The 22,786-nt window shown below is 37.5% G+C and overlaps 1 protein-coding gene across 1 annotated transcript; it reads left to right on the plus strand.

The window, feature by feature from the left end:
* The first annotated feature begins 19,645 nt into the window (after window positions 1-19,645).
* Window positions 19,646-20,465, plus strand: LOC149375506 (uncharacterized). Its single transcript, XM_089598624.1, has 3 exons — window positions 19,646-19,805; window positions 19,898-20,113; window positions 20,200-20,465. Exons 1-3 carry the CDS (start codon window positions 19,755-19,757, stop codon window positions 20,371-20,373), a joined length of 441 nt encoding a protein of 146 aa, XP_089454750.1. The 5' UTR covers window positions 19,646-19,754; the 3' UTR covers window positions 20,374-20,465.
* Window positions 20,466-22,786: the final 2,321 nt, after the last annotated feature.

Here is a 22,786-nt window from a genome sequence, read left to right on the forward strand (position 1 = left end):
TAAATTTTTCCTCAATATTCTTTCATAATATATTTACGATGAAATTCAATCACATTTTATTTCAAAAAATTCTTTCTTTGAGTCGCAGAATAAGTGTTATATCGCGTTTTATGATTGAATGCCATTTTATCTTTCCTTGGTTTAAAATATACTACTTTAATTATATTTTTGTTAATAAAATTCGTAATACTGGACACATTCAATTAAATATTAACAAAATTGACTGATAATAACATTTCTATAATAGCTTATTTTTTATCGCATAAGAAACGGACGCAGAAAAACTATGTGAGACTTCGTTAATCGGCGCACCATCAGTCTTGGAAGAAGAAAGAAAACCAAGAAATAAGAAAAGGCGATGTCGTAATAAAGATGCTCTTGGAAAAGAAAAAAAAATCATCCATGAAATTCCAATTAAGAGAAGAGCAACAAAGAAATTAAATCCAGATTTTTATTTTTATTAGATATTTTTTAATAATTTTTTTATATACTTTGAAATAATTGATGTTTATATAAATAATTTATCACTGTTAAAGAATTTTCTCAGTAGTAGAACAATAGTATGAAATGACGATGTAAATAATTAGCGAGAGAATTTTTGTACGTCAATAAAATGGTTTCGTTTAATAAGACATTACCATTCATTGTCTATATTTTGTCCCGTGTAACGATTTTTGTTTTAACATTAGTAAATTTGTTTGAAATAGAAATATTAATCTGAGTAAAATATATAACAAACTGAAAGGGGCTTTCTGTACATATTAAGAAATTAAAAAATTACCCTAAAATGCTCTATGCTGCTGAATTTTCCTTCCTAGTAGCGAATTTAATTTTAGAGCTATAAAAAAAAAGTTGTCATAGTGCTTAACAAAAAAACGATACTAGACAAATACAATAGGATTATTATGTTAAACAAGTATTTTTATGTTTGCAGTTAACAAAAAAAATTTATTAAAAAATATATAAAGCTATGTAACTGATAAAAAAAGCGACTTGTTCTTACATTTTGTAAGGAATTATAAGTTTCTGGGGAAAATGACTTTCCCCATGGGTAAAAGTAACTTCCCCGGAGAAAATGACGTATAGGGAAAATGACTATGACTCCACGGATTGCATGAGGCCCTTGGACACGTCAACGTACAAACCATAAAGAAAATGGTAAAAATGGAATCTGTCGAGGGGATTGGATCAATACAGGAGAAGAATTTCTTCTGCGAGTCCTGCCAGTACGGGAAGATGCACCGGCTGCCATATAGAGGTTGCAGCGATGAGGAGTCTCAATTTAGAATGGGTGAGTGCATGCACGTTGATTTGTGCGGTCCCATGTCGAAGAGTCTTGGAGGCGCAAGGTTTTTCATGCTAATAAAAGATCGGCAGTCCGAATATAGATTTATATTTTATCTCAAGCATAAAAGTGATGCCTGTGCAAGACTCAAGGAATTTTTTAAGATGGTCAGCACTTCAACGGCGAGAGGCATAAAGAGGATCAGATGCGACAATGGTCTAGAATTCTGCAACACCCAGTTCAAGGAGTTCCTGACCAGTAACGGCGTCCAGCTTAGCACGTCTGCAGCGTATTGCCCCCAGCAAAACGGCCGTATAGAGAGAGACAACAGAACAGTCGTTGAGTCGGCCAGGAGCATGTTGTGTGGTGCAGGTATGGAAACTTCTCTATGGGCAGAGGCAGTCAATACTGCCGTGTACGTCTTAAATAGGACGCTAACCTCACAAGGAGGCACAACGACGCCCTATGAGAAATGGAGCCAAGCCAAATGTATCTCATCTCAAGCCTTTTGGCGCAACGGCTTATGTCTATGTACCAGATTTCTTCCGAAAAAAATTCGATGCCAAGGCAAAGAAAATGACCCTTGTTGGATACATGGATGAGTGCCAAAATTACCGCCTCTATGATTCGAGCAAACAAAGGGTCGTTGTAGCTAAGCATGTGAAATTCAATAAGAATTGCACCAGCACGAATGACATCAGATTAACTATCGGCCTAGAGGAGGACATGCAATCTGAGAAAGAAAATTATCCACCGACTGAGGAGCATAACGGCGACATGGAGGTTGACTCTTTCTCTGTGGATGAGGATGTCGCATAAGCAACATGGGGGACGTGGGAATGGATTTGCAGGACATAGATCAAGAAGAAACGATAGAAAATCATAAGAAGAGGAAACCGGCAGCCACTTCATTTCCCTACTGATTGATATTTTGTAATCACATACGTAGTTTCATCTGTGTTTACACTTGTAAAGTCACTTGGAATTCTACTTGGAATTCCACATGGGATTTTGGATTGGAAACTCCAAGAGCCATTCCTAGTGGCATTCCAAGTGGAATTACAAATGACCACTGAAGATACATTTTTTCCTTTTTTAAAATAGTTAAAATTGAAATTTTAAGCAGTATAATGGCCTCTGGGTGTTATCATCCATATAGTAACACCAAATCAGAGGGGTTCAAGTATTTGTTCTCAGATTTCGAAAAAATTGATTTTTTTATTTTTCGTTCAAATTTTCTTGAAATGACTTGAACCCCTCTGCTTTTGTGTTACTTTATGGATGATAACAAATAATAAGGCCATTAAACCACTTGAAATTTCAATTTTAACTATTTTAAAAAAGGAAAAAGTGTACCTTTAGTGGTCATTTGTAATTCCACTTGGAATGACACTTGGAGTTTCCAATCCAAAATCCCATGTGAAATTCCAAGTAGAATTCCAAGTAACTTTACAAGTGTAAATACAGATAGAATTACATATGTGATTACAAAATATCAATCAGAAGGGTTGACACTTCAAAACTCAGAGACAGAGCCAAACTCTTATATTGAAGCCCTTAATTGTCAACAAAAATCGGAATGGAGGGCTGCAGTCAGTGAGGACTGAGGAGCTTGCGTCGCACGAAAGGAATGGCACATGGGAGATTGTGGAGCGACCAAAAGGTATAAAACCACTGGATACCAAGTGGGTTTTTAAGGTTAAAACAGACTCCCATGGAAATGTTGAGAGACACAAAGCTAGACTGTGTGCAAGAGAATTTAGACAAACTCATGGTGTGGACTATGAGGAGACCTTTTCCCCTGTTGTCAAGTATGAGTCAATAAGAGTCTTATTGGCGCTTGCGGTACAAATGGACATGGAGATCATTCAGTTTGATGTAAAGACCGCTTTCCTTTATGGGGGGCAGGGAAGCTCAGTGAAGACATCTATGTAGAAATTTCCCCTGGACTGCAACTAAGTGATAGAAGAAACAAAGTGTGTAAACTTAGAAAGGCAATATATGGACTCGAACAGGCGTTGTTGCGTATGCGACGGTTTCAAACTCTGAAGTTATTTTTAAAAAGAAAGTAAGGCATTAAAAAAAATGATAATATTAAATTGTTATATATGTTTACATCGCAAAGAGAGTAAGACCCCAGGGGTCAGGCGTCGCTCTCTTAATTGGTACTTACATAGTTGAAGTTTAAAAAGACGCTTACGGCTATAAAATCAATGAAACACAGCATGAACAGGAAAAAGCCTTTTGGCAAAAAACCTGGTTTATTTGAATGAAAGAAATTACATTTTGATTATAAATGATAATAGAAAAAAACTTTAGTAGAATGTGATGAAAGAGAATGAGTAATGATACGTAAGTTATTTTAGAATACCTTTTGGTTAGGTTGTAGACCAACTCTTTCCCAAGGGGGAAAGTCGATCGAGGTGAGCCGTTGCTCAAAAGTTAAGGGATTGCTGGCCAGGCAGATCCGCGTTTTCGTCGACACGAAATGTTACGTCTAAGAATAGACGTTTGAGGTGCCGTGGGCAACCAGAAAATCGACAAAATGTAAAGTTTACAAAAGTCGAAGTTATAAGTTAAGTTTATTTTGTGGGTTAGCAGAGACAGATACGTCAATCTTGAACGTCTCAAAAACAAAAAAGAGCGAGAGAGCACACACAAATTTTTAACTAACTTTTTTTTCACAGTCTGAGTATAGCTTAATAACAAAACATCAACGTGTCTGACAAACTCAACTGTTTCTACTGACCCACAAAACATACTCCCCCGCGATCGCGAAACGAAAGGATGAGCGAGGTAAATATTGTACCTCAAATATGATATCACGTAGGTGAGATTATAATGTGTAATCAGTTGTACTTGTAAAGTAACTAATTGAATACTTATATTTATTTTAACAATGAATAAGTTAATTGATGGCATTACAAATACTGTTGTACAAAATACTTTAAAACATGATTTAATGAAAGAAAACGAGATTTCTTGAAAACAATGACTAATAACAAATTGATATTGATATTTCAATACTTAAAAACAAATATTTGAATGATTGAAGAAAAATTTATACTAAAGGCAAAAAATAAACTTATAAAAATGCTTATTAAAATTCAGCAACTTCTTTGTCTGGCAATGGACAAAGATCCGTGATATTTCTTTTATAAATTCCGTTTTTGTCAAGAAAGTGAGCTTTGAGCAATCAAAGTTCCCGCCTTGCTCACACATGCGCCGCCTTATGGATACATCGGGCACTACAGTCACTTGAGCTCTTCGTGGTCGTCTGGCGACACTCACTTCTTCTCAGGCAGCCGACCGATACACTCTCTCTTCTTGATCGCCACGTTACCGCTGTTAAATTACTTTTACTGTATCAGCCTAAAGCTGACCTTGCTGTAATACGTTTATTATAATACTTTGTGAGATTAAATCTTTTGTGCTTTTTCCTTCGCGAGTGCCTACCGTCATCTCCGAGCCACCTACTCTGACAGTTTTTTATTTTAATTGAAGCCACACGCACCACACCATCGTCTTCAGGGTGAATCTCAACAACTACGCCCAGCCTCCAATCAGCGCAGGAAATTTTTTTTTCCATTAGAAATACAACTGAATTTAATTTGATCTCTCCTTTCTCTCCCTGCCATTTCTGTCTTTTTTGAAGCTCATTTAAATACTCAATATACCATCGCTTCCAAAAATCTTCTCTTGCTCTTGAAATGAAGTTCCAAGAGGACAAACGGTTTTCCGGAATGTCAGAAAAATCATAAGTGGGTAATAAAGTAATAGGCCTACCTATTAATAAATGTGCGGGAGTGAGAACTTGTGGATCGTTTGGATCGGACGACAAAGAACAAATAGGCCGTGAATTTAAAATGCCTTCGATTTCGGTAGCTAACGTACTATATTCTTCAAAAGTAAGCAATTTTTTACCGACGACTCTATTTAGGTGATGCTTAAAAAGCTTAACTGTAGCTTCCCAGATACCGCCAAAATGCGGTGATAAAGGTGGAGAAAAATGCCAAACGATATTTTTTTGCACGGCGTATTTGTTTAAATTACGTTGAAAGTCTCTGGAATTTAAAAAATTATATAATTCTTTCAAATTATTTTTTGCTCCGATGTAATTAGATCCGTTATCGGAAAATGCATGCCCAGGAATTCCTCGACGGGCGATAAAACGCCTAAAACCTCCGAGAAAACCTTCAGTAGTGAGATCACTAATAATTTCAATGTGCATTGCTTTTGTGCTCATGCATATAAAAACACAACCATAGGCCTTTACTTTATTACGATTTCGAAATTTCTTTTCTTTAATAAATATTGGACCAAAAAAATCTGTACTGACTTTGCTAAAAGCCGGTGCAGGATTAACTCGAGATTCTGGTAAATCGCCCATTTTGGCATGAATTAATTTAGGTTTATATCGAAGACACGTCACACATTGCCGAACTATTTTGCGTACTTGATTTTTTCCGTCCAGAATCCAAAATTTGTGCCTAATAAAACTTAAAGTGGATTGAATACCTAGGTGCCCATTTGACATATGAATTTTACGTATAATCAGATCAGTAATAGGATGCTTGGAAGGCAAAAGTATCGGGCATTTATAATCGCTGGAGACCGAAGACTTTCGAAGCCGGCCACCCACCCTTAAAATGCCGTCTGCATCCAAAAAAGGATTAAAAGCCTTTAAACGCGATTCCTTTCCTTGTTTGACGAGATTTACTTCTAACGAGAAACGCTCTGCTTGCACAAGTCGTAAAACCACCGTTTCTGCTCCCAACGTTTCTTCTACGCTAATATCTTTCCCACGAAAATGCCGATTTGCAACCTTAAATCGTAGACTTCGAGCTATAAATCTAGTCAAACGATTAAAATCGGAAAATCTTGAAAACAAATCATTTTGAATGACAGTAGCTAAACAATTACACCGCATGAAATAGAGTTAGAGGCTGTAATAATAATGCCTTTAGGCCATTGCGATTCGGACTTTGCTAACCAATTGGGACCCGAAAGCCATTTCGGATTTTGTAGAAATTCAACAGGAGTTTGACCGCGAGATAAAGCATCGGCGGGATTGTCAGCAGATCTTACATGTCGCCATTTTACTTTACTATCAAGCGTTTGAATTTCCTTTACTCGATTAGCATCGAAAACTTCCAGGTCACGGGGCGATTTTTTAAGTTTATGAAGTACGATAGTTGAATCGCACCAGAAAATAATATTTTGAATAGGAAATTCAAAAGTTTCATAGCTTTCTCGAAATAACCTAACAAGCTGTAAAGCGCCGCATAATTCTAAGCGAGGTATGGTAAATGAACCTTTAATAGGTCTTACGCGTGATTTAGAACATGCAAGATTTACCATAACCTTACCAGCCTCGTTTACTGATCTTATATAAAGGCAAGCGCCATACCCCAATTGACTAGCGTCACAAAAACCGATAACATCTACTTGGACAAAATTATCAATGACTAATTTGCGTTCAATCATAAAATCTTGTATTAGACCGATTTGATTTATAAACTTTGTCCAAGAAGTGTGCAATTCGCTTGGAACTGATTCATCCCAATCGATCTCCGCGCGCCAACACCTTTGCATTAAAACCTTGGCTGCGAAAACGACCGGTCCGATCAAACCTAACGGATCGAAAATTCTCGCGATTTCTGAGAGAATATGCCGCTTAGTTATTTTTTGCGTGATTATAGGCCTGACTGAAAAAACGAACACATCCCGTCTTGAGTTCCATACGATTCCGAGTGTTTTTGAATTAGAAATTGACTCTTTAATTTGCTCTCCACGAAATATTTTTTCTTCGCCGTTGTCAAAAATGTATGGATCATTTGAAACCCATTTTCTAATATCAAAACCGGCGATATCTAGCAAACGAATAACCTGTTCTCGTATTCGTCGCATTTCATCGAGTGAATTCGAACCGGTAAGAAGATCGTCAACGTAAAAATGACGTTTTAAAACGTTTTGTGCTAAAGGGAACTTCGCGCCTTCGTCTTCCGCTAATTTTTGTATAGTTCTAATCGCTATAAAGGCAACTGAAGCATTTCCAAAAGTTACTGTGTTCATCTCAAAGGGCTTAATTTGTCCGTTACTGTCATACCAAAATAAACGCTGATACTTTCTATCCCGAGGATCTACTAAAACTTGACGATACATTTGCGCTATGTCTGCCGTCATGACGAAAGCGTAAGTTCGAAATCTTAATAAATGATTAAAAAGCTTATCTTGGATGGTAGGGCCCACCATAAGTACATCATTAAGTGAAAGTCCTTTATCAGTTTTACAAGAGGCGTTAAATACGGCTCGTACTTTAGTAGTAGAACTCGATGGTTTGAGCACTGGATGTTGTGGCATAAAATAACCTTGTTCGCTTTCGTTTTGGACTATTGACATATGCCCCTGATCTATATAGTCTTGCATAACTCGAAAATATTCGGTTCGAAGTTCAGGATTCGCGTTTAAACGTCGTTCAAGCGAATAAAATTGGCGTAACGCTGTAATTTTTGAATTACCAAGTTCTATTTTATCTACACGAAACGGCAAACGAACGACATATCGCCCGCTGGGATCTCTGGTAGTATTTTGAATGTAATGATTTTCGATTGACGATTCTTCTGCTCGCTTGATATCTTTTTTACATGGGATTTCTTCTATTTCCCAAAATTTAGTCATAATTTTTGTCAACTCCTCAAACTGTTTATCACGAGAACTTTTTGCTTCAAAAATGTTGTAATTACAAAAAGAATAATCTTTTAAAAAATTGCGTTGAAGCCCTCCAGCGATAATCCAACCTAATAACGATTTCTGAGCAAAAAGATCACATGGATCGGTAGCTAGTTTTATTTGGCCTACAGAAAACAACGAAAATGTAGCTCCTGAGCCAATTAACAAATCAACACCACTTGGCATGTGAAATTGCGGATCAGCGAGTTGAATATTATTCGGTAATTTAATCAAATGACGCGGAAACTTTTCAGAAGGTATCAAATTTGCAATCCGAGGAATAATTAAGCACGTGAGTATTTTAGAAAAATTATTGTAAATAGATTTAATTTTTATATTGATGCTTTGATTACATTCTGTACCTAACTCGTTTATTGCTCCGATTGTAACAGAACAATTTTCGAAGGGCAAGTCTAAAGAATTAGCTGAAACGGGACGAAATCAAATGCACGGTAGAGCACGTATCAAGCAAAGCGCGAGTGCGTATAAACTTTCTCTGCGCATTTAAAACGTTAACGCTAGCTGTTGCCAAAAGCTGAGAGTTACTTATAGTTGAGCTTGACCCTTTTTTTCCTAGTCAAAAATTAACAGCGGACGTAGAAGGATTTTTAGACGATTGAACTGTACTAGATGAAGGGGTCATGTTTGCCTTACTGTTTATCTTTGAATCATTGTGTAGCGAGGTATGATGCTTTTTATTGCATCGTTTACAAAGACTAGATAGACAAGCTCCTTGATGAATTCGTAAACAATTCGAGCACAACTTTTTTTCTTTAACAAGTGACCAACGTTGACTAACATTGAGCTTATTAAAATCGGGACACCTAAAGAGAAAATGCTCGGAACCGCAACAAACGCAAGCGATCTTCGTATTGGTTGCCAATACGCGAGCTTCTACATCTTTACGCTGAAATTTCTTAGGACGCGAGTTGGTGTATTCAAATGTGCGCTTCTGATTTAATTCGGAGTTCTTGGGAGCTGACTCTAAAACACTAACCCGAAAAGACGCTTCTCGTATGTATAAAATCAAGTAATTTTTGCAAACTTGGAAGCTCGTCAAGAGAAAGAGATTCCTCCCATCTGTTACGCGCGGAAGCCGGAAGAGCCCTTTCGATAGTTCGAATTAGCTGACGATTTTGCCCTTCGATCCCCAGAGCAGTCAAAGCAACGAGATGTTGTTCTACTGTGTCTACCAAAGCTGACAAACCGACAGAGTTTGCTTTCTGCAAATGAGGTATATCGATGAGTGCGTCTAAATGTTTAGAAACTAGCACACGCTTTCTTTCGTACGAGTCTGTAAGAAGCTTCCAAGCCTTTGCGTAGTTTTCAGCTGACAAATCAAGAGGAGCTATTTTAGTTAAGGCCTCACCGCGCATTGCACTCTTTAAATAAGTCAGCTTGGTAACATCATCCAGATTCGTACGGGAGCGTATGATCGAACTGAAAGCATTTTTTAAAGAAAGCCATTTGTCTATATTTCCGTTAAATAACGGGATTTCAGTAACCGGAAGCTTCGGAAGCTTTGTCTTTTCTGAAAAGGTAGAGTTTGCTAACGCGATAAAAGAAGGATTGACGCCTGTAGGAGGAGGCCTCAATTCCTGGAGTTTACCGGCGATAAGGAAAAATTTGCTTCGCCAATTTATTAACTCGCCAAGTTGAACGTGATCTGATTCAAGAGAAGCTAATTCATCATGCAGCTCTTCATGTTTTCGAAATGCATTTGTTAAAAATTCTAAACGAAGAGCTGCATCATTCGGAGAAACGTTACCGTCATCTAGCGCGGTTTTGGCTTCCAAAAGCTGATTGTTTAAAGAAACTCCCTTTTGCACAATAAACGCGATGCGTTTTACTTGAGCCATCTTTGCAAGTAACAATTTTTAAAAGCGATGTAGAGCTTTTATGCATAAAATGCAAACTATGTGTGTAACGTGACGAACAAAAGATGTGGCAAAGGTTCGGAACCAAGTCCGTTTTTTTTTTAATAAAGATCGTATACGCCTGCACCCACGCCGTACGTCAGGACGCAAATCTTGATTGTTATGAACACGAGGTTATGCAAACGTAAAAAACTCCCACACGGACACTAATACAATAAAAACGGCAGTTCGATAAAGTCGACAATCAGTAAATTAACAGAGAGCTTATCTGTCTTATAATGAAGACAATGTTGAACGTAGCGCTGAAGGAGGGCAAGGAGCATCCATCGTAGGAGTAGGAAGTTGGCGTGGTGCGGGGCGTTGGTGAGGAAGAGAGGCGGTTGCAGAATGTCTCGTGTGCTACGTGGTTGACAGGAGATGGTGTGGCTTGACGTGGCTCATACCTCACAGGAGGCACCATGAAATGTTGCGTATGCGACGGTTTCAAACTCTGAAGTTATTTTTAAAAAGAAAGTAAGGCATTAAAAAAAATGATAATATTAAATTGTTATATATGTTTACATCGCAAAGAGAGTAAGACCCCAGGGGTCAGGCGTCGCTCTCTTAATTGGTACTTACATAGTTGAAGTTTAAAAAGACGCTTACGGCTATAAAATCAATGAAACACAGCATGAACAGGAAAAAGCCTTTTGGCAAAAAACCTGGTTTATTTGAATGAAAGAAATTACATTTTGATTATAAATGATAATAGAAAAAAACTTTAGTAGAATGTGATGAAAGAGAATGAGTAATGATACGTAAGTTATTTTAGAATACCTTTTGGTTAGGTTGTAGACCAACTCTTTCCCAAGGGGGAAAGTCGATCGAGGTGAGCCGTTGCTCAAAAGTTAAGGGATTGCTGGCCAGGCAGATCCGCGTTTTCGTCGACACGAAATGTTACGTCTAAAAATAGACGTTTGAGGTGCCGTGGGCAACCAGAAAATCGACAAAATGTAAAGTTTACAAAAGTCGAAGTTATAAGTTAAGTTTATTTTGTGGGTTAGCAGAGACAGATACGCCAATCTTGAACGTCCCAAAACAAAAGAGAGCGAGAGAGCACACACAAATTTTTAACTAACTTTTTTTTCACAGTCTGAATATAGCTTAATAACAAAACATCAACGTGTCTGACAAACTCAACTGTTTCTACTGATCCACAAAACAGGCGTCTAGGTGTTGGAATCAAACGTTCACTGGTTTCTTGTGCAAATTTGGTTTTAAGAAGTGCGAGAGTGAGGTGTCGGTTTTTGTGTGGAGGAGAGAAGACAGTGTAGTTTATCTGGCCCTTTTCGTTGACGATGGACTGTTGATTGGTGATAACACAAGTGAATTGAAAGATGTGATTGAGACGCTTGAGAGTGAATTTCAGATGACGGTTGGATCAGCTGACGTGTTCGTCGGTATGTAGATCATTAGGAATCGTGAAAATCAAAGTATTTTTATACATCAGGAAACATATATAAACAAGGTCTTAGAAAAATATAACATGACCAATGCAAGTCCATATGTAGCACGCCGGCTGATCCAAGTATCGTATTAGATGTGCCAAAACATATTTGTAATTATAATGCGCCGTATCGTGAATTCATAGGCTCTTTGATGTTTTTGTCAGTGGTCAGTAGGCCAGATATTTCATATATTGTAAATTGTTTAAGTCGTTTTAATAGTAATTTTGATAAGAGTCACTGGGAAGCACTAAAACGCGTGTTGAGATACTTAAGAATACGTCTAGGTGGGGTATTGAATACAAGCAAAGGGAAAGAGGAAGCCCATTGGTTTGCTCATACTCAGACTCTGATTATGCGGGTGATCGAGAGTGTAGAAAGTCCACGAGTGGCTGTTTAATTGAGATGGCTTGTGGCCCCGTCATATGGGCCTCTTGTAGACAATCAGTAGTAGCATTGAGTACAGTAGCTGAGGCAGAATACATTGCCGCTAGAGCAACAGCAAAGGAAATAGTTTGGTTGAGAAATTTCTTGAATGAAATGGGACATCCATGTGCTGATGCATCTATGTTATGTGTGGACAATCAGTCTGCAATTCAATTCATGAAGTATCCATTCTCTATGAAAAGTGTAAAGCACATTGATGTCAAATTTCATTTTATTCGTGATTTAGTAGAAAGAGGTGAAATAAGTGTAAGATACGTTCCTAGTGCACAGCAATTAGCTGACATTTTAACAAAGTGCTTAACCAAAGATAGAATTTGTAACTTAGTCAAGTCCATTGGTATGAAAGAAAAAGACAGGATGTCTGGACAGGGGGAGTATTGATATATGTATTCAGTTATCCTGGTATGTGTGTGTGTTTGTGAGTATATGTGTAGTATGGGTGTGAGATGAGTCACTCGCGGGACTGCGGGAGCGGGAGCATCGGGCATCGGCTCCTCACTTGAGCAAATAGACAGTTTGTATCTAACGGAGCGTTCGACCAACACGTTGACTAAGGGGCCATCCGCCCTTATGTATATATTCATGTAACTAAGTTAATAAACCTTTTGTGCTACCCGTATTTAGTGCTGATCTCTCCTTTTATTGCTCACCCTCTGCTTCCAACAAATACATAACTCATACTAAAAATTAGTATATAGATCAGTCAAGAGCTTTTGATCTAGTTAACATCGACTTACTCGTCTGCAAGCTTATAGCTGTGGGCTTTTCGGATTCAGCTAGCTGCATCCTGGATAAGGTCGTACCTAACTGACAGGTCTCAGACAGTGCGAGTGCCAGATGGCGAGATGTCCCAGACTCTATTTCGAAGCTCTGGTGTTCCTCAGGATAGTTTGTTGAGTCCCTTGTAATTCTCTCGCAGACGACTTTTGCTTTTACATAAGTGGAGAAACTGAAGAAGCTCCCAGGATTGTGCAGCATGCTAACATGGTACTGGAGAATATCTCGAATTGGGAAAAAATAAATGGTCTCATAGCTAATGAGAAAAAAACCCGTGCCTCTTGGTTTGGTACCAGAGGAGTGCATAGCATTAGAGGCAAATGGTGCATTGCCAAATATTGTGTTCAATGGTATCACAGTAGATATCAGTGATACCATCAAGCTCCTTAGAGTCACTCTAGACAGCTCATTGACCTGGAAACCACATTGCGCTTCGGTATCAAGCAAATGCTTTTCTGGATTGGCCAGACTCAGACCCTTTAAAGACAGCCTACCGAATGACATGAGGCTACTAGGCTACTATTTGTACGGTCCCTTGTATTTCCACATACAGACTACTGCGCGTCTATATTTTATGGTCTATCAGCCAAAATTGAAACCAAAATAAGCAGATACCTAAACGCCGCATTTCGCTTCGTTGAGAATCTACGTAAATCAGACCACATCACATCAGCATACAAAAAGCACGGTATTCTCTCTTACTCCAGTAGAAGACGCTACATTATGCTCTGCCTCTTGGAAGGAATCCTGAAGACTGGAACTCCATCATATTTAGCTGAAAGTTTTTCCTTTAAAAGTAAACCCTCGGGCCTGGAGGCAATCGAACGTCGCAGAGCTAATTATAATACATGCAGAGCTTGACGTTTACAGGAACTCCTTTACGATTGGGGCCGCCAGAGAGTTAAATGAGACTGGTATACCAGTCGATCTGCGCGCTGGTGACCCTTTGGCTTGGAATAGAAACCGATTGCTAAAAGCTATCAAGAAAGAAGACTATCGCTTAAATTCCTAGGAAAGGTTTTTCTAACTCGTTTTATTCAACCCTAGTCATTAATATAGACCTAGCCTAGCTGTAGTATTTAACTTGTTTCAATCTTTCAATAGCGAACATTAGTAACTTTTAAGATTATTTCATTTATAACTTACATTTATTAATATTAATTAATTATTCTAATCTACTTGTTAGCAAGTGATATCTGTTAGCCTGCGAGCTACTTGTGATTGTAGGCTGCTTGTCGCAGCCATGTAAAACGCCTATAGGCTATTAAGGACCCCAGGTCCTTAGCCTAATAATAAACTACTCTACTCTACTCTACGCTACTCTAATGGGAATTACATGTTTAAATTTCCCGCTCAACTAATTTAACGGCGTTCACTGGCTCTGTTCGGAAATGATACGTTGGTTAAGTATTAAGTTGGTACCTACCCCCACCCTGGCCTAACTAACTGACCGTGCGTTCGCACATGTCAACAATAGTTAATCAGCTGATCACATTTTGGCGCACTTTAAGCGCTTTTAAGGTTAAAAAGAGGACTTGAAAGCGCTCAAAGTGCGCCAAAACGTGACCAGCTGATTAACTATTGTTTACATGTGCGAACGCACGGTCAGTTAGTTAAGCCAGGGTGGGGGTAGGTACCAACTTAATACTTAACCAACCCATCATTTCCGAACAGAGCCACTGTACGTAACATGGCAAAATGAGTTTTTTGCATTTCTTGCAAATATATGAACTTCTGATTAATAAATAATGGTGGAGGCCGTTGGAGGTAATTGGGAGATATTCTTTTAGCCCAGTCCCATTGAAAAATATGACCTATTCTGGAAGATATCAAAGTTGTCGACATTACTGATACATTTTGTTTATAACTTTTTTTTATAAAACGGAGATAATTTTTCAAAACTTCTTTGTGAATGAGCTAATTTAAATACTTTGATTTGGTATTTTTTTTGTTGATTTTTCATGTTTTATTAGGTTGGGGTGTGGGGGGTAGTAAACTAAGGCCAGCTGAGACTTGTGAAGTTGGCGCCCGTAAATATTAAATATTAATATTTTGCACCCATTCAGGGATTAAAAGATTCCTCCTTACTTGCGGATTTATCCTCCACTTTAATTTTTATTTGCGGATCAATAGTTTGCGAGATATTTGCAAAATAAAAAGTCGAAAATGGGCGCGGCGCTGAAGTATAAAAAACTTTGTTGTAAGTGCTAAATTGGGTTAAAATCCAATTCTACCTGTACGATTCGATTCCTCCTCATTTGCGGATTACGTAGGTATATAAATTGATGTAATTAAATGTCACAAAGTTTGTAAATAATGAATTTAATTATAGAGTGAGAGAATCTAGTAACTTTTGTCTAGTGACTTTTGGTCCAGTGCTCCGTTCCTGTTGTTCGGTACATGTCGTTTACTCCGTACCGCGGGTTCTACAAAATATTTATCAGAATAGAAAACTTTAGTAGGTACTAATCTATTAATTATTAGCTATAAGTTATTTAGCTTTTGGGTCAATCCACACACACATACATTGCATACTTCAAACTTAAGGAAAAATTTATTTGTCAATAGGTACAGATTTTTCATCTTAAGAATCTAATATCTGGAATCTATTGTGGCAAACACTGTGGACTGATATTTATTCATTACGCGCAAAATTTTAATATTTGTTGTTATTCAAGAAACAAATAACAACACAACTAAAAAGTAGCAGTACAGCTATAATCATCACAAGACAAGCCACAGCTAAGCACACGAGTAATAATTTTGTTTGGGCAAGTTTTAGAAAACAGCTCAAGCATTCAAATTTTGCGCTTAAATGATTAATCAGGCGAATTGAAGATCAAGTTACCGACCAGTGGAAACGGATAAAAGTGACACAGGCTGTGTTCGCCTAAGGCTCTGTTATTAAGTCTGTTAAGGTCACGTGATCATTTATCATAAGTGCGAGGGAGACAGCATGATGTCACCGTCTCACTCGCACTTATCATAAATGATCACGTGACCTTAACAGACTACAAATGGAGCCTATGTAAACACAGCCCCAGTAATAAATTTACAAGTACTTAATTTAAAAAAATGTTTATTAAATGGGCTTACACTAGATTGCATAGTCATCGAAAAATGTGTGTGTGTGTGTGTGTATTGATCCAAAAGCTGAATAACTTATAACTAATAATTAATAGATTAATACCTACTAAAGTTTTCTATTCTGGGGCCGTACCATATAACTATTTTTCTGTACATCGGCCTATGTTATAACATAGGCCCGCGAAGCTAAAAAAAGTTGTATGGTACGGCTCCAGATAAATATTTTGTAGAACCCGCGGTACGGAGTAAACGACATGTACCGAACAACAGGAACGGAGCACTGGACCAAAAGTCACTAGACAAAAGTTACTAGATTCTCTCACTCTATAATTAAATTCATTATTTACAAACTTTGTGACATTTAATTACATTAATTTATATACCTACGTAATCCTCAAATGAGGAGGAATCGAACCGTACAGGTAGAATTAGATTTTAACCCAATTTAGCACTTACAACAAAGTTTTTTATACTTCAGCGCCGCACCCATTTTCGACTTTTTATTTTGCAAATATCTCGCAAACTATTAATCCGCAAATAAAAATTCAAGTGGAGGATAAATCCGCAAGTAAGGAGGAATCGTTTAAGCCCTGAATGGGTGCAAAATATTAATATTTAATATTTACGGGCGCCAACTTCACAAGTCTGGCCAGCTGATGCAATATTCTTGAGAGTTAGATATACACGTTTGATGTTGTGTCTCTTTCTACTTGTGCTTTAGTGCCGCAAGGCCCGTAGGTAGACAAGAACGAGCAATCTATGATTCTTATACGTCTATGGCCTGATCATAGCCTTGGGTAAAAGTCATCACACCGTGTAATAAACTCTATATTTAAGCCTGGCCAGGCCCTGGTATCGGTGAAGGCTTGTCTGGCCAGGCCCTGGTTCTAACCTTCTGATCCAAGTCTCTGCGGGCTTAGTGGCTTGGCCTCTCATTGCCACTTTCGTGGCCCATCGATACAGCCCAACACTGTTCGATACATCGATAATTTTGGGTTGTAATTGGTTTGTCCTATGTTAGGAGCTCGTCAGTTCGCCCGTTTTCTGCTAGGTTTAACCTTTTTGACTTATAATAAATCGATACAGATATTGATAGCTTGAATTACCGCGTGAGCAGGAGTCTGATCTGATCGGGGCATTCGATATCTCGCTTAAGTCAGTAGTTTTTTTGACAATCCCTAAACTACGCATGCGCAATATCGTCATTTTTGGTTATTTTATAGGGATTATCGAAAAAACTGCTTACTTGAGCTAGATATCGAATGCCCTGATCAGACCCCTGGTGGCTAAAATCAGCAACAACCTCAAGATAACGACAATATCCACTGGAACAACAATAATAACTGCGATAATGATAATGACAATAATAACAGTGGTAATAGTGATAGTAATAAAATTTGCGAGAAGAATATTGTTTTTGAATTGATTACAGCATTCAAGGACAACTCAGATGTCCGTCTTTGAGATATGGGCTTGCACGGGCGCTCGCTTTTCAGAGACGAGCTCGATCGCTCGCTTTTCGACGATGCCTTTCCAGAGGCATCTCTCAGAGATGGAATGCACGACCCGCTACTTTCCAGAGACGTCTTTCGGAGACGGGGATGGACGACCTACCGCTTTTCAGAGACGAGAAGCCAGTCAAAGACAACTTTATGAAGGACAATTCAAGGACTACAATTGGGTATAAAAGGAGCAAGCCCCGCCGAGAACAGCCAGTTTTCGAATTAATCAGATTTGAGAGTCAGAGCTTGCGACGCTCGGTTTGGCGCTCCCTCACCAAATCTAAGGCTAGTAGAAATCTGTACTTTCTTTCGCAACTTAGTTAGGGTAGTCCGAAGTTAATAATGTTGATCTTAGCTAGGTTCAAGGACCTGGACATCATTCTCGGGGCATTCTCGAGAAACAGTTTAAACCAAGAGGCCGTGTTTTCTCGGGACTGCCAGAGGAGCAGGGGCACCTCAAGGAAAGGTCTCTTCAGGACTCCAAAAAACTTCCTTACTATCGCCTGGCACTTCCGTGCCTTACCGGGTAACGAACCCACTAGCCCAGGCGATCGACCACTGCTCCGAGCGCCATCTGCAGTCACAATCTATGGACAATGGACATGTCATAACACCTAGTGATCCTTTAACTTTAGTTCTCTTAAGACAACCTGACCAATCAGAGAGCGATATCACATTGTATTGGGCAATATCGAAATATTGTCATCAGTCAGGCATTTGCACGCAAATGCGATAACAGTGAGGAATAAAGAATAAATGGGAATAAGAAGAATAATGTAGCGGGAATAAGTGGGGCTGTTAGCCTGATGTTTCCAGAAAAGTGTAGTACATCACTACGTTATTGCACTCATTCTCGCTGTTCCTCTTATTCCCGTTATTTCCTTTTTTCTGCTCTTATTTATGTTATATCCTTATTTTTTGATCTTATTCCTGTTGTTTTCTTATTTCTTGGGGTGTAATCCGCAATCACTACCAGCAGTTATACATGTGAGACGTGACAACGTTGCTTGATTGGGGGTCGCCACTGTCAATTTATTGGTGATGTGATCTGCAATTCCACCAGCAGTAAAAAAAGCAGACGACGTGGAACTTTGTCCTATTTCGTCATATTGTGCTAACGTAAAAAATTACGCATGCGTAGACCAAAATATCCTAAAAATTAAGCTACTCGAAAATTTAGTCTGCTTTACTGCTGGCGGGATTGTGGATCACATCTCCAGTAAATCGACAGTAGCGCCCCCCAATTAAGCAACGTTGTCACGTCTCACATATGTAACTGCTGCCCAATCGAAAAGCTTAAGAGGGTTTCATGTTGGGCCTACTTTGGTTACCCAGTTACCTATGTAGGTCCAACCAGGGCAAATACATAGAAGTAGATAGCGCAGTGTAATGGGGCATTATGTGGAGCCAATATTGGCATCCCAATTAACCTATAAAGGACAGGGTTACAAAAATAAAGAGAGGTATGAAAATAAAACTTAGTAATTAGTGTAAGCGATGCATATAAGTCTAATTCGTTATGATATTCATTAGCATAATTTATTTGCAAATTACTCTCATTATTAAATACTCCCACTTCGTTGATCATTCCACGCTTCAAAGTTGTATTTACTCACGAACTCTTTAAATTAAACAATTAACGCTATTCTTTGTCACGCGTAGTTATTTACTAAATTAATGAAACTTGAGTGAATCTTCGTATTTAATAATTAATATGAGTAATTACTGCTTTACTTTTTAATAGACACATACAATCTGCAATATACAGTTATACAGCTGTCCCCAAATATATATATATATGTATATACCTCTCTGCTCTCGAATCTCTTGATGCGTACAAGGAAAAGTTAGGTAGACGATAACTTTCTTGTCCCCACCAGTTAGCGGTTAGCGCCTACCCAGACTCAAAGCCCCATCACAATCCTAGCTTAGTACCACCTAGGCAACACACATAGGCCCCAGCTAACTAGCGTGGGAGCCCTGCCAACTTTCCGATCGGGTGGTGGCGATTGCAGATTACACCCTTGCTCTTAATCCCGATATTTCCGTATTCCTCGCTGTTATCGTATTTGTATGCAAAGGCCCGTACTAACTCCTAGCTGAGCCATAAGTAGACATAAAAAAAATAGACTGCTCGTTTTTATGTTCGGCGCTGAAGCACAAGTAGAAGGAGACACAACATCGAACGTGTGTGTATATGTCTCTCTCGCACGTTGCCAACGGTGGGGGTCAATAAACTAAGGCCAGCTGATGAGCTGATGCAACCTCCCCACCGTTGGCAACGTGCGAGAGAGACATATACACACACGTTCGATGTTGTGTCTCTGCTTCTGCTTTTGCTTCAGCGCCGTACATAAAAACGAGCAGTCTATTTCTTATATGTCTATGGGCTGAGCTTAGTTCTGCTAATCATAGCAATAGTATAGTAGGTACGTTTCTCTCATCTTTATTTTTAGTGTAAAGTAGCCCTAAGCCCCTAAGACACAGGGCCGGGTACCGGTTTTTAAACGTTGATTGGTATTATTTTTAAACATATCTGTTCCTTGAATATAGACATGCAATAATGGAAAGAAGTGAGAGTGTTGAGAATGTTTTGGAAGTTATTCGCATGAAGGTAGTTCTATATTTAATTAAATTTGTAGGTCATGCATGCGTCATCAATTAAAATATAATTTCTAACAAAAAATACATTATTATTGTGTTTAGTATGCAGATGACTTGGAAGATATTTTAGAATGTCCTGTATGTTACGAAATATCTAAGGGTATTATTGCAATGTGTGTGAAGGGGCATCATATCTGCATAAGTTGTAAGGACATACTTGTTGCAAGAAGAGAAAAATGTCCAACATGTCAAAACAGCTTTAGTAATTGCAGAAATTATGCAGTTGAAAAACTTTCTTCTAAGTTTGAAGACATCAGAGTAAATGTTTATATAATAAAACTATTATATGGTGCTATTGATATACATTTTGTAAAGTTGTGATAAATGAATTTGTTACTTTCCAGTCTTCAATATTAGATCCAAGACATGCATCAAACAAAAGAATCATAAAAAATGTGGCATCAGTTCTTGTACAAACAGACAAGCATGATATGAAAGGAATCACTACCAAAATTATGTGTACAGTAGAAACTCAAACAAATGATGGATGTGTGTACAAAAGTCAAATCAGTGGATAAAATTAGCAAGGGCAAAAAAAAGAAATAGAAACTTTAGAAACTGTAGTGTCGCAGTTCAAAGTAGAATTTTTAATTTGTTCCCTAATATTAGTAATTGCATAATATTCCAAGTCTGTACTTCCAAATACTGTAAAAATAAATATGTGCCCTCATAAAGTCATAATATTATATTGACAACATTGAATTGACCTTTATTTATAAGTATATCTAATACATGTTTTTATTGACTTCTAGGTCATAGAACTTTAAATATTACCCTTAATCACGCCTTATACTAATTTTAAAAAATTAATAAACAAAAATTAGGACTTGCGTTTTCTCATACAATTAGTATAAGATCAAATTGTACACTTGTATATTTATATGACATTTACTCGTACTCTTAAAAGTTGAAGAATGTGTGCTTATTTTATTGATCTTAAAAGCCTATAATGCAACAAATAAATACATGAATTCATTGCTTGTAAATGTTTATAATGTCTCGATGTGCACATTAAAAAAAAACCAGTGGGCAGTCATGGGACTGCCGACAGAAGTAAAAACTTGAAACTGTGAATTATATTTTTACTTAAGTTCTGAAATAAATCTAAGTTCTGATAACTTGAGATAGAATAACATGCATATCTTTTCATTGTTCATATTTTGAATAATGAATTATAAAGTTTATTACACGATAATACAGGTATTCGTTTAGCTGGAAATTCTGAAAATTATAGGGTTTGTAATGAAAATATTCGTTTTAAATTTTACTACAACAGATACTGAAGAGTGAGAAAAAATTCATCTAAGAACTTAGACAATATACGTCCGATGTAAGTAGGCTTATAATTTTTTAATAAATTTATTTGGAATCCTCAGCATGCAATTTGTAAATAATTGAATTGATTTTCCAGCAAGAACTGTAAATACTTTCGTACTTCCATATTTTTTTTATAAATCATTGGGTTTTTGAGAAGGCTGTTAAAAGATTTGTAGAATAATTGTCAATCACTACTAATAAATTTGTTTAAGGAAGAGAGTAAGGTAATTAAACTTGCAATTAAATATTAAATTATACCTTAATAAGTTAAAATAACTTTTGCATTATATAAGACTAGCGCCCCCTCCCCCGTCTCAGCTTCGCCCGAGACTCACTAAATGAGACACCGTAGTGTGTTGACAGTTGACATGCAATCCCAATTAGAAGTGTCTACTGGATTTCTTCCAGAAATCCATACGGATTCCATATAAAAATTTATCAAATTTTTTGGTGGAATGTACATGGATTCTACTTGGATTCGGCCAAGATGCAAATAGAAATCTAATAGGAATCCGTCCAAATTTTCCGTGTAAGATCCTTGTGGAATCCATTTAATATCATTGTGATTTCCACATGGAAAGTATGATTTTCCATAAGCATTTTATACAAATTCCAAATAGATTTCATATGGAATATATATAATTCCTTTCACAACAAATTTATGTATTTTTAATATTTTTTTAGATACAAACTATGATTATTACAACTGTTATTTTGAAAAGCCACCCCTATGACTAAAAAGGCTCGTTAAGTGCTAGTGAAGAAAAGGATATTTTAGGGATTGAGAGTTCAATTCCTGGTAAATTCCTTGAACTCTGGTTGTTAGTAAACTAAATTTCGCCCCGTAAATCCCCGGGATACGTTATTAAAGGATCTTCTCCCCGATATATAACCTAACTAAAAGAGAATTGGAATGGATTAATTTTCAAAGAAAGCTTGCACCAAACATAAATAGAACTATATTTTATTTAATAGATTAATCGTACCTTTATGTGTTAGTGTGACAAATACAAATATTTTAAGTTATAGTTTACATGTAATTGGGTTATTATTTATATATCAACACGTTAGATACTGTACATATTTCACAAATCTACTATTGGTTATCACTGAATGAGTAAAAATTTATTTTAGCTGATACTATACATATTTTTCACAGCGGTTATATACTTGTTATGTTTTATTTCTACATAAACTGCAATTTTTTGTACAGTGTTTGTGCTTATTGATATTTTCTCGTTCTCTGCTCTAACCACTGAGTGGATAAAAGGTCGCTGTAATCAAAAGGCGCCGTTATTATTTTATTACAGATTGTCAATTCCTTACGATTCTCTGTATCAACTAAAAACTGATTTATTTTAATGAATGAGCCTGACTCTGTTTGAGCATAGCAGTCACTCGTGCGTACATTTGATTTCTTACTTGTTGAAAATATGCAACCTCTTTTTGGCTCTGTTCGGAAATGATGCGTTGGTTAAGTTTTTGGTTGGTACCTACCCCCACCCTGGCTTAACTAACTGACCGTGCGTTCGCACATGTAAACAATAGTTAATCAGCTGGTCACGTTTTGGCGCACTTTGAGCGCTTTCAAGTCCTCTTTTTAACCTTAAAAGC

The sequence above is a fragment of the Copidosoma floridanum genome, unplaced genomic scaffold (assembly GCF_036245765.1).
Source record: "Copidosoma floridanum isolate Cflo_tuat_1 unplaced genomic scaffold, Cflo_Japanese_pri ptg000006l, whole genome shotgun sequence".
NCBI classification, from domain to species: domain Eukaryota; kingdom Metazoa; phylum Arthropoda; class Insecta; order Hymenoptera; family Encyrtidae; genus Copidosoma; species Copidosoma floridanum.